The sequence below is a fragment of the Rhincodon typus genome, chromosome 24, assembly GCF_021869965.1.
Source record: "Rhincodon typus isolate 14 chromosome 24, sRhiTyp1.1, whole genome shotgun sequence".
NCBI classification, from domain to species: Eukaryota; Metazoa; Chordata; class Chondrichthyes; order Orectolobiformes; family Rhincodontidae; genus Rhincodon; species Rhincodon typus.
In genome coordinates, this window is record NC_063355.1 from 42005580 (window position 1) to 42018483 (window position 12904).

The 12904-nt window shown below is 42.5% G+C and overlaps 1 protein-coding gene across 1 annotated transcript in view; it reads left to right on the plus strand.

Annotated features, from left to right (window-relative positions):
• Nucleotides 1-8928: 8928 nt before the first annotated feature.
• The window catches only part of si:dkey-112e17.1, a 46505-nt gene continuing 42529 nt past the window's right edge, over nt 8929-12904 (plus strand). The window contains exon 1 of the mRNA XM_048611369.1: nt 8929-9035. Within this exon, the coding sequence (XP_048467326.1) occupies nt 8949-9035 (87 nt within the window). The 5' untranslated portion in view covers nt 8929-8948. The remainder of the gene's footprint in view (nt 9036-12904) is intronic.

The following is a 12904-nucleotide window of genomic DNA, read 5'->3' on the forward strand; positions in this document are numbered from 1 at the left end:
GCCGTGGATTGACAGGCGTCAGGAGTAGAGGGCGGTGCCGACGTTAGGGAGCGGGACCGTCGTTAGAGGCGGGGCCAGTGCTGGCGGGCGGGGTCGATTATGGGCAGGGCCAAATGTATAGGGCGGAGCCAGAGTTATAGGGCGGGGCTAGAATTATAGGGCGGAGCCTGTGTTATAGGAGGGGCTCGTATTACAGGAGGAGGCCAGGGATTTGGACTGGTTCAGAATTAGTGGGTGAGTTTGGAATAGAGGATTGGGCCATGATTATGGGGCGAGGCTAGGAATAAAGTGCGGAGCCAATATTAAAGTTTGTTAACTCTGCTTTCTGTCCACAGATATTGCCAGGTCTGCTGAGTTTCTCCACTAATTTCTGTTTTTGTTTCAGATTTGCAGCATCAGCAGCTCTTGGTTTTGTTTTGGGGGCCAGTTTTCCTTAACTCAAAGACTCCTGGTGCTCGTCTGTCTCATTGACCATCCATCTTTCTGTGCCACATGTAACAGAATATCGTGTACCTAAAGTATACAGTGCACCATTCCATTTGACCTTCAAGTTGCAAAAGAGCTCTCTTGGTACTTTCCAGCTGTATAACAGTGTCCGACTTCCATTTCCAGTTTATAGACTGGAAACAAAAAAGCTTCAATGCTTTTTTTCTACATCCTTTACATGTCATTACATGATTGTTTTAAGCACAGCCAACCCACTTCATTTAGTTATGGTTCATATTATGAGCTTTTTTCTCTCTGGCATACTATCATCCATGCCTTTGTCTGCCAGACTGTCTTTCTATGTGTCTGCTCACTCCTTTACCACCTCTGCCTCCTAACCCCTGTCTTCAATATAATATCTCTCCTTTTCTTATCTACTGTCAGTTCTAGAGAAGAGTCACTGGATTCGAAACATTAACTCTGCTTTCTCTCCACAGATGCTGCCAGGTCTGCTGAGTTTCTCCACTAATTTCAGGTCTTGTTTCAGATCTTCAGTATCTTTGTTTTATTATATCAGAAATATGTGGTCCTTTACACTTAATCTGTGATCAGTGTTATGTGAGATCAAGCTATTTTGGAAGAAAATAGATTGAGTGCTTGACCCATTAATTCATTCCATTTTGACTTTCATTTCTGCAATGATAGACATTTTAAAACATTGGAATCAAAATTATAAATAAAAATCTGAAAGAACTGCAGATGCTGTTAAATCAGAAACACAAATAGAGATTGCTGGAAAAGCTCAGCATGTTGGACAACATCTGTGGAGAGAAATCAAAGTTAACGTTTCGGGTTCAGTGACACTTCCTCAGAATTGAGTTGCTGTCAGATGCTGCCAGACCTGCTGAGCTTTTCCAGCAATCTCTGTTTTTGTTTTAAAATGCATCTTCTTTACCCAATTAACATGTCTCAGTGCCATTTTCTCCCTCATTTGGTTCTTGAGTCTGTTAAACTAGGTTTTCACTGCTGGAAAAGACCTCATGCACAGTATGAGTAATGTAAGGATATTTATTTGAATTTCGTTTCCATATAAAAGCTCACTCTGTTCTGAATCCTGCAATGCTAATTCACAAGGAAGTACTGAATGTCACTCAAAAATATCAACTTCACTAGCCTTTCTATAATTCGTCCAGCAGAGGGCAATAATGCATCCCTCAGAACTGACAGAAGATCCCATAACATTAACCAATAAAATACTCAGAGAGGGGATGAGAACATTAAAAAAAAGGAATTGGCCATTCAGCATTGAGTCTGTTCCACCAGTCAGTAAGATCAAGAATGTGCAGGGCTGGATGAACACAGCAGGCCAAGCAGCATCATAGGAGCAGAGAGGCTGACGTTTCGGGCCTAGACAAACAACTGCACCTCCCAGTCGTGAACCATTTCAACTCCCCCTCCCATTCCTCAGACGACATGTCCATCCTGGGCCTCCTGCAGTGCCACAACGATGCCACCCGAAGGTTGCAGGAACAGCAACTCATATTCCGCTTGGGAACCCTGCAGCCCAATGGTATCAATGTGGATTTCACAAGTTTCAAAATCTCCCCTCCCCCCACCGCATCCCAAAACCAGTCCAGCTCGTCCCTGTCTCCCTAACCTGTTCTTCCTCCCACCTATCCCCTCCTCCCACCTCAAGCCGCACCTCCATCTCCTACTGACCAACCTCATCCCGCCCCCTTGACCTGTCCGTCCTGCCTGGACTGACCTATCCCCTTCCTAACTCCCTACCTACACTCACCTTTCCTGGCCCCATCCCCGCCTCTTTGACCTGTTTGTTTCCTCTCCACCTATCCTCTCCTCTATCCCTCTTCTATCCGCCTCCCACTCTCTCCCTATTTATTTCAAAACCCCCTTCCCCTCCCCCTTTTCTGATGAAGGGTCTAGGCCCGAAACGTCAGCCTCTCTGCTCCTATGATGCTGCTTGGCCTGCTGTGTTCATCCAGCCCTGTACCTTGTTGTCTCGGATTCTCCAGCATCTGCAGTTCCTACTATCCCAGATCAAGAATGATCTGTCTTGCTCAACTTCACTTCCCTGCTTGATCTGTAAATTGCCTTGTTCTGTCAGTGTTCAAAGTCTGCTAAGGCATTTGACATGAGAATGAAATGTTGATGAGTAGCCTGCAGCCATAAACTACTAGCTCAGCACGAGTCTGCACATTCAAGAGAGGACAGAAAAACAGGTTGCTAAAAAAGAAAAGAATTGTGTTTGTACTTGGGATATTTCACAACCTTAGGAAGTCCCAAAGCACTTTACAGTTAATAACGATATTTTCTTACAACAAATAGTAATAATTGTAACGTAAGAAATGCTGTGATCAATTTACACACAGCAAGATGCTTCAAATTGTAATTTGATAATGCCTTTGTGATATTGGTTGTGGTATAAATACATTAAGAGCAAAAGAGCAATGTGGGAGAGAATAGGGTTGCTTAAGGATCAACAAAGTCATCTAAGTGTGGAACCACAGGAAATGGGTAAGATGCAAGTCAGTATTTACCATGGAGAAAGATGTGGAAGCTAGGGAACTCAGGAAAATAGATAGTGATGTTCTGAAAACAGTTCACATTACAATAGAGGAGGTGTTAGAGGTCTTAAAAAACATAAAGGTGGATAAAGTTCCAGGACCTAATCAAGTGCATCCCAGGACATTGTGGGAAACTGGGGAAAAAATTGCAGGGCCCCTAGCAGAGATACTTGTATCATCAAGAGCCATGGGTGAGGTGCCAGACGAATGGAAGGTGGCTAATGTTGTGCCTTTATTTACAAAAGGCTGTAAGAAGAAGCTTGGGAATTATAGACCGGTGAATCTGACATCAGTGGTGAGTAAATTGTTGGAGGAGATTCTGAGAGATAGAATTTATGTGCAATTGGAGAGGCAAGGACTGATTGGGATAGTCAACGTGGCTTTGTGTGTGAGAAATCGTGTCTCACAAACTTGATTGAGCTTTTTGAGGATGCGACCAAAGAGATAGATGAGGGCTGAGTGGTAGATGTTGTCTACATGGACTTTCGTAAAGCCTTTGACAAGGTTCCGCATGGTAGATTGGTTCGTAAAATTAGATTATATGGGATTCAGGAAGAACTTGCCAATTGGATACAAAATTGGCAGTGTGGTAGGACTTAGAGGGTGGTGGTGGATGGTTGTTTTTTGGACTGGAGCCTGTCACCAGCAGTGTTCCACGGGGATTGGTACTGGGCCCACTTTGTTTGTCATTTATATAAACAATTTGGATGAGGATTTAAGAGGCATGGTCAGTAGTTTGCAGATGACACCAAAATTGGTGGTATAGTCAACAATGAGGAAAGTTATCTAAGATTTCAATGGGATCTTGATCATTTGGGCCAGTGGGCTGAGGAGTGGCAGATCAAGTTTAATTTGGATAAATGCAAAGTATTGTATTTTGGTGAAGTGAACAAGAGCAAGACTTTTACAGTTTATGGTAAGGTCTTGGGTAGTGTTGTCGAACAGAGAGACCTAAGTAGACAGGGTGGTTAGGAAGTCGTTTAGCACACTTGTCTTCATTTCTCAGACCATTGAGTATGGGAGTTGGGACGTCATGGTGAGGTTGTATAGGATGTTGGCGAGGCCACTTTGGGACTATTGTGCGTATGTCTGCTCACCCTGTTATAAGAAGGATATTATTAAATTGGAGGGGGTTCAGAAAAGATTTACATGGATGTTGCTGTGACTGGAGGGCTTGAGTTATAAGGAAAGGCTGGATAGGCTGGCACTTTTTCACTGGAGCATAAGAGTTTGAAGGGTAATCTTATAGAGGTTTATAAAATCATGATGGGCATAGATAAGGTGAATAGCAAAGGACTTTTACTGAGGCTAGGGGAGTTCAAAACTTTTAAGGTGAGAGGAGAAAGATTTAAAAGAGACCTGAGGGCAACATTTTCACACAGAGGGTGGTTTGTATGTGGAATGCACTGCCAGAGGAAGTGGTAGATGCAGGTCCGGTTACAATGTTTAAAAGACATTTGGACAGGTACATTAATAGGAGAGGATATGGGCCAAAAGCAGGCAAATGGGACTAGTTTGGTTTGGGAAACTTGGTCAACATTGACAAGTTGGACCAAAAGGTTTATTTCCCTGACTCTATATATATAGGTCAGAACACCAGGAAGGACTTCCTTGCTCTCCTTCAAAATAGTGTTATGGAATCTTTTACATTTACTTGAAGGACAGATAAATATCTCAGCTAAAAGGACACCACCTCCAGTAGTACAGCATTCCTTGATCAACACTGCACTGTGTGTCATGCTGGATTATATACTCAGATTTTTGAAGTGGAACTAGAATCAAAGGTTTTCTGACCCAATAGAATAATTTTGGGACAGATATTTTTTGTTGTTGCAATTGAGCACATTGTACCTGAGAGAAACACATAAAAGAAAATTGGATGAGGTACATCTTACAACAACTACAACAGTGTGTAACTTATATAGTGTTATTAACACACTAAAACATCCCAAAACAACACAGTATGGAGCTGGAGGAACATAGCAGGTCAGGCAGCATCAGAGGAGCAGGAAAGTTGACGTTTCGGGTCAGAACCCTTCCTCAGAAATGGGGAGGTAGAAGGGAGCTGGGAAAATAAATAAAGGAAGGAGGGCCAGGTCTGGGGGAAGATAGGTGGTATAGTGATAGGTGGATGCAGGTAGGGAGTGGTACGGATTGGTCAGTAGGAAGAGAGGGGCAGATCGGTGGGGAAGAAGATGGACAGGTTGGGTCAGGTCAAGGAGGCAGGGATGAGAGGGCGGTTTGGACGTGGTATGAGGCTGGGGGTGGGGAGATTTTAAAACCTGTGAATTCTATGTTCAGGCTGTCGGGCTGTAGACTCCCAATGTGGAATATGAGGTGTTGCTGCTCCTCCAGTTTGTTTGTGGTGTCATTGTGGCACTGGAGAAGGCCCACAATGGACATGTCATCAAGGGAGTGGGAGGGAGAGTTAAAATGGTTGGCAACTGGAAGGTGTTGTTGATTATCACGTATGGAGCACAGATGCTCCACAAAATGGTCCCCGATTCTACGCTTCATCTCACTGATGTAGAAGAGGCCGCATTGAGAGCAATGGATACAGTAGACCAGGTTGGAGGATGTACAGGTGAACCCCTGTCGGATTTGGAAAATTTGCTTTGGGCCTTGGATGGATGTGAGGGGGGAGGTGTAGGAGCAGGTGTAGCACTTCCTGCGCTTGCAGGGCAAGCTGTCGGGTATGTTGGAGTTAGTGGGGATTGTGGAGTGGAAGCGGGATTCGTGGCATGAGTGGAACCTACTAAAGGCAGATAGGAGTGGGGAGGGAAATATCTTTTTGGTCGTTGGGTCGGATTGTAGGTATCCCAAGATACTTTCCAGGAATAGTACCAACAAATGGGTTATTGGGACAGCTGAAAAGCAATCGTCAAGAACTACCTTAAGGAGAAGTGGAGACTCAGAAAGATTTAGGCAAGAAATCCCAGAACATAGGACCCAGACAGCTGAAAACAGTGCTATCAATGGTGCAATGATAGAAATTGGAATGCATAAATGACTATAATTGGTGAAGCATAACAATTTCAGGGACTATGGAACTGAGGAGAGTATAGAAATTGGAGGATCGAGGCCATGGAGAGATTCAAAAATAAGGATGAGGATTTTAAAATCCAGACTTTCCCAGACCTTATGCCAATGAAGGTCAGCAGGCACAGGATTTTTTTTCTAAATTATTCACAGGGTGTTGGTATTGCTGCATTGCCAACATTTATTGTCCATCTCCAACTGATTCTGGATTACCAAGAGGATGAAAGATGAATAGGGATATACAGAAATATAGAGTTGAGGTTAAAATCATTTGCCCTTGGGAAAGTGGTAAATGAGATTTAATATGAGTTAGGATATGAGCAACATGAAGAGAAACAGAAAATGCTGGTGAAACACAATAGATCTGGCAGCATCTGTGGATGTTAAAAAGTTAACATTTTCTGATGATACTATGGCTTTAAGAGGTGTATTTTGTCCTGGTTTTTTTATGAAGAAAGTTTGAGATGGAAGTGTCGAGCAGTCTGCTTAAAGCCAATAAAGTAAACAGCTTTAAAGTTAAAACAGTAGAAGCAGCCTGAATGGATGGCATCAAACTCCCACAGAACCAGGATTTTTAGTTTTAGCTTTTTGCAGTTCCTCGTGTATTGAAGCTGAATGTGGAAGCTCTTATTCCTCTCTCTGTTACAGCTAAAAGCTAGGGTTCTCTTCCTGTTGCTAGAACTGCATGTGAGACAATCTATTTTACTGAATTTGTCTTTGCCAAGGGTGTGTGTATGAGATGACACTGTATTGGAACTGTTAAGAAGTAGTAGTTAATACATATATTATTTTGTTCAGGATTTTGATAGAGTTACAGTTAAGCCAATTCTTTCTTTTATTTTTATTTTGTCCATATTTTAACTGTTGTGTAAAAATAAAGTGTGTCTTGCTTAATGTTGAGTAGTTTGGCCAATTGAATTGTATCTGGAATGCAATGCCTTACACTTACCATTAAGTCCAAAAATTAGGATCTAGACTATCTTCTTAACATGTTTTGAGGAGGTTTGATCTGGTCCATAACAGTTTCAAGTCTGATATAAGCCTTACTTGGAACCGAAAAGTTTCTGATTTTATAGATCTCAGGATTCACAGTATTTTGCTTTATTACAAGAGCAGCAGAATTTTGGATGAACTCTTGTTACAGAGGGTGGAAGGTGGAAAACCAGTCAGGACAGCAATTGGAAAAGTTAAGTCTAAGAGTATCACTAGTTACAGATTTTGTTCAAACTCAGTAACAGGCCAATCTGCCAGTGCTTCTTAATAACTAGTTTCAGAATGAAACCCTGGAAGAAAATGGAATTAGAAAAACAAATAATTTCCAAGTAAAAATATAACCAATGACAACAATTTATCTTGAGTTGGTTATTTCCTTTAATTTTCAGTGTTATTAATAACACTACGTTGCTGTAATGAAAAGTGATTAAACACTCTGCAGATATCCAAAAATTGTGGAATGATTGCTCCAAATGGAACCATGGCCCCATGAACCTTTTTCCTTTCTCTAATCCTTTGGATAAAATAATCTTCGTCCCTGGAAGATAATGCAATCCAGATGTATTAGTGTGTACTGTGTTTTGATGAAATCCGCTTAGGAACACCAGACACACCAGGAACACCAGCACCTGCAGTTCCTCTCCAAGATACTCACCACCTTGTGTTGCAACTGTAATGCTGTTCCTTCACTGTAACTAGATCAAAAACTTGGATCTCCTTTTCCAACAGCATTGTGGTTGTATCAGCACCTCAGGGACTACAGTGGTTCAGGAAGGCAGCTCACTGCCACCCTCTTAAGGGCATTTAGGAGTAGGCAATAAATGGTATTGCTAGCAATTCCCACAGTGCTGCTGTTGCTGCTGATTTAGAGAACAGTTAGCGCTAAAGGGAAAGATGTCACTTGTTATTCAGGAGCTGGACAGCAGCGACCAAAATGTTCACTTAGTTAAAGCTGCTCTTCACTAACTATATGTTCAACTCTGGGCTCATCACAATCAAGGTCTGTCCTCTAAGTCATGTCTACAGTTCTGGACTTGCTGCTAATTTACTTAAAGCGCAAACTTAAGACATGGAAGTTCTTGCAGATACTGGTCGTCAGATCCCTAATCCAGTGAGTGAAAATTATTGCATCAGTGAATTTGGAGCATTCAGTAACAATATCTAGTTACTGTCTTAGAATGTATACTGTAGTTGTGGATTAGCCTGGATGGACTCAGTATAGCAGCATTTTAATCCAGATTAAACTATATTTGTTTTTTTCTTTCTTATTAAATTGCTGCTGTGAAATGTACTGGGGCATTTTACTGCAGGAAGGGAACGATATATTTGTATTGGTTTTTCGTGGAATGTGGGTATTGCTGCCTAGGTCAATATTTATTGACCATCCCAACTGTCATGTTGTGCAAAGACCCTCACAGTGTTATTACGAGGGAGTTCAAAAGGATTTGGACCTAACGTCAGCGAAAGAAAAGCCAATATATTTCCCTAGCCAGAATGATGTGAGTTGTTATAGTTCATGGGTCCTAGACACTTTACTCTGCAGACAATGTAGCAAACGCAGTGATACCAAGGTCAGATCACCAAACACAATGTGACACATTGAAAACGCACTGCATTTTTGCAACATTGACTACAGAATTTTGACACGGACCAACAACTATCCCTGGGAATAACTCGATAAAATCTGCGGAGCCACAAGTGGAGCTGTCTCTTTCTGGTTCAAAAAGGTCCCTATAGGGGGCCACCTCTCGCTTTCTGCACAGGCAAGCAGATTTGTTGCCGTTTTAAGGAGAGCCTTGGCGGGGGCGCGCCCGCCTGCGTGTTCGCGCTCGCTCCACGGCCGGGGGGCGCGCTTCTGTGTATCCAGGTGAACGAAGTGGTCGGGCTGGGGCTGGCAGGAACACCATGGAACAGAGCTCCGCTGGCAAACTGCTGTGGATCCTCACTTTGGGGACAGTTTGTGTCTGTAATGTGGAGCCTACATCCCGCAAGGTAGGTACCGGGAAGGGGGGAAATAAACAGCAGCTTTACGGAAAATTGTAACGTTGTCATCATTTCCAGTTGTTGAAAAAAATATACATGGTACATAGTTATTACGCGGCTGTAAGACGGAATAAACCAGTGAAGATGGTGTTCATGCAGATAAATGCCATCAGGGAATAATCTTTCCATCTCGTTTTTACAGCATTGACTGTTCTTCGGAAAGCGACCCGTTTGTAAACTTGTGAAAACCATTTGATGAGTTTTGAAAAGCTGGTTCAGTTTCAGCGAAGCCAATATTTGCGATGTTAATCTGTTTCACATTGAAGCAAAGTTTGTAAATCAAACAAGTTGTGGCTGGGGAAGTAGATATGAGGAGGGAAAATCATTAAAAAGGTTTGTAAATTCAAACGGAGTTGATGGCATCGCTTGGTCTAATTTACTGAAATGTAAATCTGTCCGCAATCCGGACTCAATTAAAAATAACGGGGCTTTTAATAACTTCCTTTTTCCGAGGTTATATTAAGTTAAACTTATTACCCATCCCCATTGACAAACAGGAATGGAGGAAGGTTTTCATTATTCCCGCAGATTGGTCAATGTACAACATCTGTAAATTGTGTGTGTAGACGGTGGGAAGAAAGGAGAGGGATAATGAGAGGGGGGAAATGTATCCGCGGCTTTAATGAACTGCTCCTAGAGAAGGAGGGAGCTGACTTTTTCCAAAGGTGTTCTGGACACTTGCCAGTTCCACGGTTTTACCAAAAGGAACTTTTTTTTATTCTGGTTCAAACGCAAACCGGAGTATGTACAACGTATCAAATGGCCACATTTTCATGGTTTGTTATGCTTGTTTTTCTAAACCACAATCCCCTGCAATTCTCTGCCTGAAGCTGTGGGAATAGGCTGGGGAATGGGTCTCTCCTTGCGTTAGGTAAGACCCATCATTGTTGTTGCCTTTTTGCTGAATACAAAGACATGTTACATTTCTATCTTGCCTTCATCAGCACAATTCCAAGAATGCCAAATTTCAAACGATCTCAATAACTTACACAAAAAGGTGCAGAATGATTGGAAGGGGATTCTGGTTGATCAAATCATTACTATGGAGACTGTAGGCTCCCCAAGCTCAGGCTAATTCAAAACTGGGACAGATTCATTTTGGTTGAAGAAAACGAGTCCTTATGAATACCTGTGTAATATCAAATGAGAATTAATAAGGTTAAGGAGAATCCAAACAGATTCTACAAATACGTTAAGGGCAAAAGAGTAACAAGGGAGGGAATAGGGCCCCTTAAAGAGCAAAAAAAATTACAGCATGGGAACAGGCCCTTCAGCCCTCCAAGCCTGCACCCACATGTTCCCCATCACAACTAAAACCCCCTACCCTTCCAGGGACCGTATCCTTCTATTCCCATTCCATCCATGTATTTGTCAAGATGCCCTTTAAAAGTCACTATAGTATCTGCTGCCACTACCTCCCCCAGCAGCAAAAGATCAACAAGGCTGCCTATGTGTGGGACTGCAGGAGATCGGTGAGATACTAAACGAGTATTTTGGATCAGTATTTACTCTGGAGAATAATGTTGAAGCTAGAAAACCCGAATAAATAAATACTCATATCTTGAAAAATGTCCATATTACAGAGGAGGAGGTGCTGGATGTCTTAAAATGCTTAAAGGTGGATAAATCCCTGGGACCTGGTCAGGTGTGTCCTAGAACGTTGTGGGTAGCTAGGGAAGTGATTGCTGGCCCCTTCCTGAGATATTTTTATCATCGATAGCAATGGGTAAAGTGCCAAAAGACTGGATGGTGGCTAATGTGGTGCCATTATGATGGTAAGGAAAAGCCAGGGAACTATAAATCGGTGAGCCTGACATCGGTGCTGGGCAAATTGTTGGAGGGAATCCAGAGGGACAGGATTTACATGTATTTGGAAAGGAGAGGAATGATCAGGTATAGTCAACATGGCTTCGTGCATGGGAAATCATGTCTTACTAACTTGATTGAGTTTTTTAAAGAAGTGACAAAGATTGATGAAGGCAGAGAGGTGGGCATTGTCTATATGGACTTCAGCAAGGTGTTTGACAAGATTCTGCACAGTAGACTGATTAGTGAGGTTAAATCACATGGAATCCAGGAGAGAGAGCCATTTGGGTACCAGCGATAACAAGATGTAGAGCTGGATGAACACAGCAAGCCAAGCAGCATCAGAGGAGCAGGAAGGCTGATGTTTTGGACCTAGACCCTTCTTCAGAAAGAAACATTTGGGTACCAAATTGGCTTGAAGGTACGAGACAGAGGGTGATGGTGGAGGCCTGTGACCAGTAGTGTGCCACAAAAATTGTTGCTGGGTCCATTGCTTTTTGGCATTTATATAAATGATTTGGATGTGACTATAGGAGGAATGTTTAGTAAGTTTGCAAATGACACCAAAATTGGTGGTGTAGTTGACAGTGAAGAAGGTTATTTCAGATTGCAACAGGACCTTGACCAGATGAGCCGATGGGCTAAGGAGTGGCAGATGGGGTTTAATTTAGAGAAGTGTGAGGTTTTGCATTTTGGAATAGCAAATCAGGGCAGGACTTAATGGTAGAACTCTGTGGAGTGTTGCTGAACAAAGAGACCTTGGAGTGCAAGTTCATAGTTCCTTGAAAATGGAGTCGCAGGTAGACAGGGTAGTGAAGAAAGCATTGGGCATACTTGCCTTTATTGGTCAGTGCATTGAGTATAGGAGTTGGGAGGTCATGTTATGGCTGTACAGGACATCAGTTCGGCCACTTTTAGAATACTGCATGTAATTCTGGTCTCTCTGCTGCAGGAAGGATGTTGTGAAACTGGAAAGGGTTTAGAAAAGATTTACGAGGATTTTGCCAGGGTTGGAGGATTTGAGCTGTAGGCTGGGGCTATTTTTCCTGGAGCATCAGAGGCTGAGGGGTGACCTTATAGAGGTTTATAAAATCATGATGGGCATGGATAGGGTGAAAAGCCAAGGTCTTTTTCCAAGGGTAAGGGAATCCAAAATTAGAGGGCATAGGTTTAGGTGGGAGGTGTCAGATTTAAAAGCGATCCAAGGGGCAACTTTTTCACACAGAGGTTGATGCATGAATGGAATGAGCTGCCAGAAGAAGTGGTGGAGGCTGGTACAATTACAGCATCTAAAAGCAACTGGATGGGTATACGAATAGGAAGGGTTTTGAGGGACATGGGCCAAATGCTGGCAAATGGGACTAGATTTATTTAACAAATCTGGTCATCATGAATGAATTGGACTGAAGGCTCAGTTTCCATGCTGTGCAACTGAATGATTCTATGTTAGGAGCTCACCACACTATCTTAAATTGGTTGGTAGAGTCTTTTGCAACAGACTCAGGATTGTTTAGCAATTGGTGACCAGTCGTATGGTAGGCAGCTTTAAACAACAGGTCAAGCAGGCCGTTTTGTGCTGCTGCTATTGCTTGAGCTACACTTTCCACTAACAGGATGCTGTTTTTATCAGTCCAAAAAGATATTCTGCCTTCCACACAGTTGAGCAATGTTGTGCTTGAATTTCTGTGCTGGTCCAAAGCCAGGTACATAGGTCATACATCAAACAGTGAATCAATTAAAATATATGAGGCACAGCCAAGATACAAACACTTTAAATGCCAGGTATTGAGGGGTTTTTTAAGGTCAGGATATTAAAGGTTTTGGAAGCAAAGCAGGTAGATGGAATAAAGATACAGATTAAGCAGAATCTAATTAACGAGAAACTGAAGAGACTGAATTATTTCCTTTTTTTTAATCACTAGGATCACTTTGCAGAAATGTCGAAGACAGCAGAGGTCAGTCAGTAGTGGGAATATTACGGGAAACTGAGAAAAGGAAAGCAAGCACTTAGT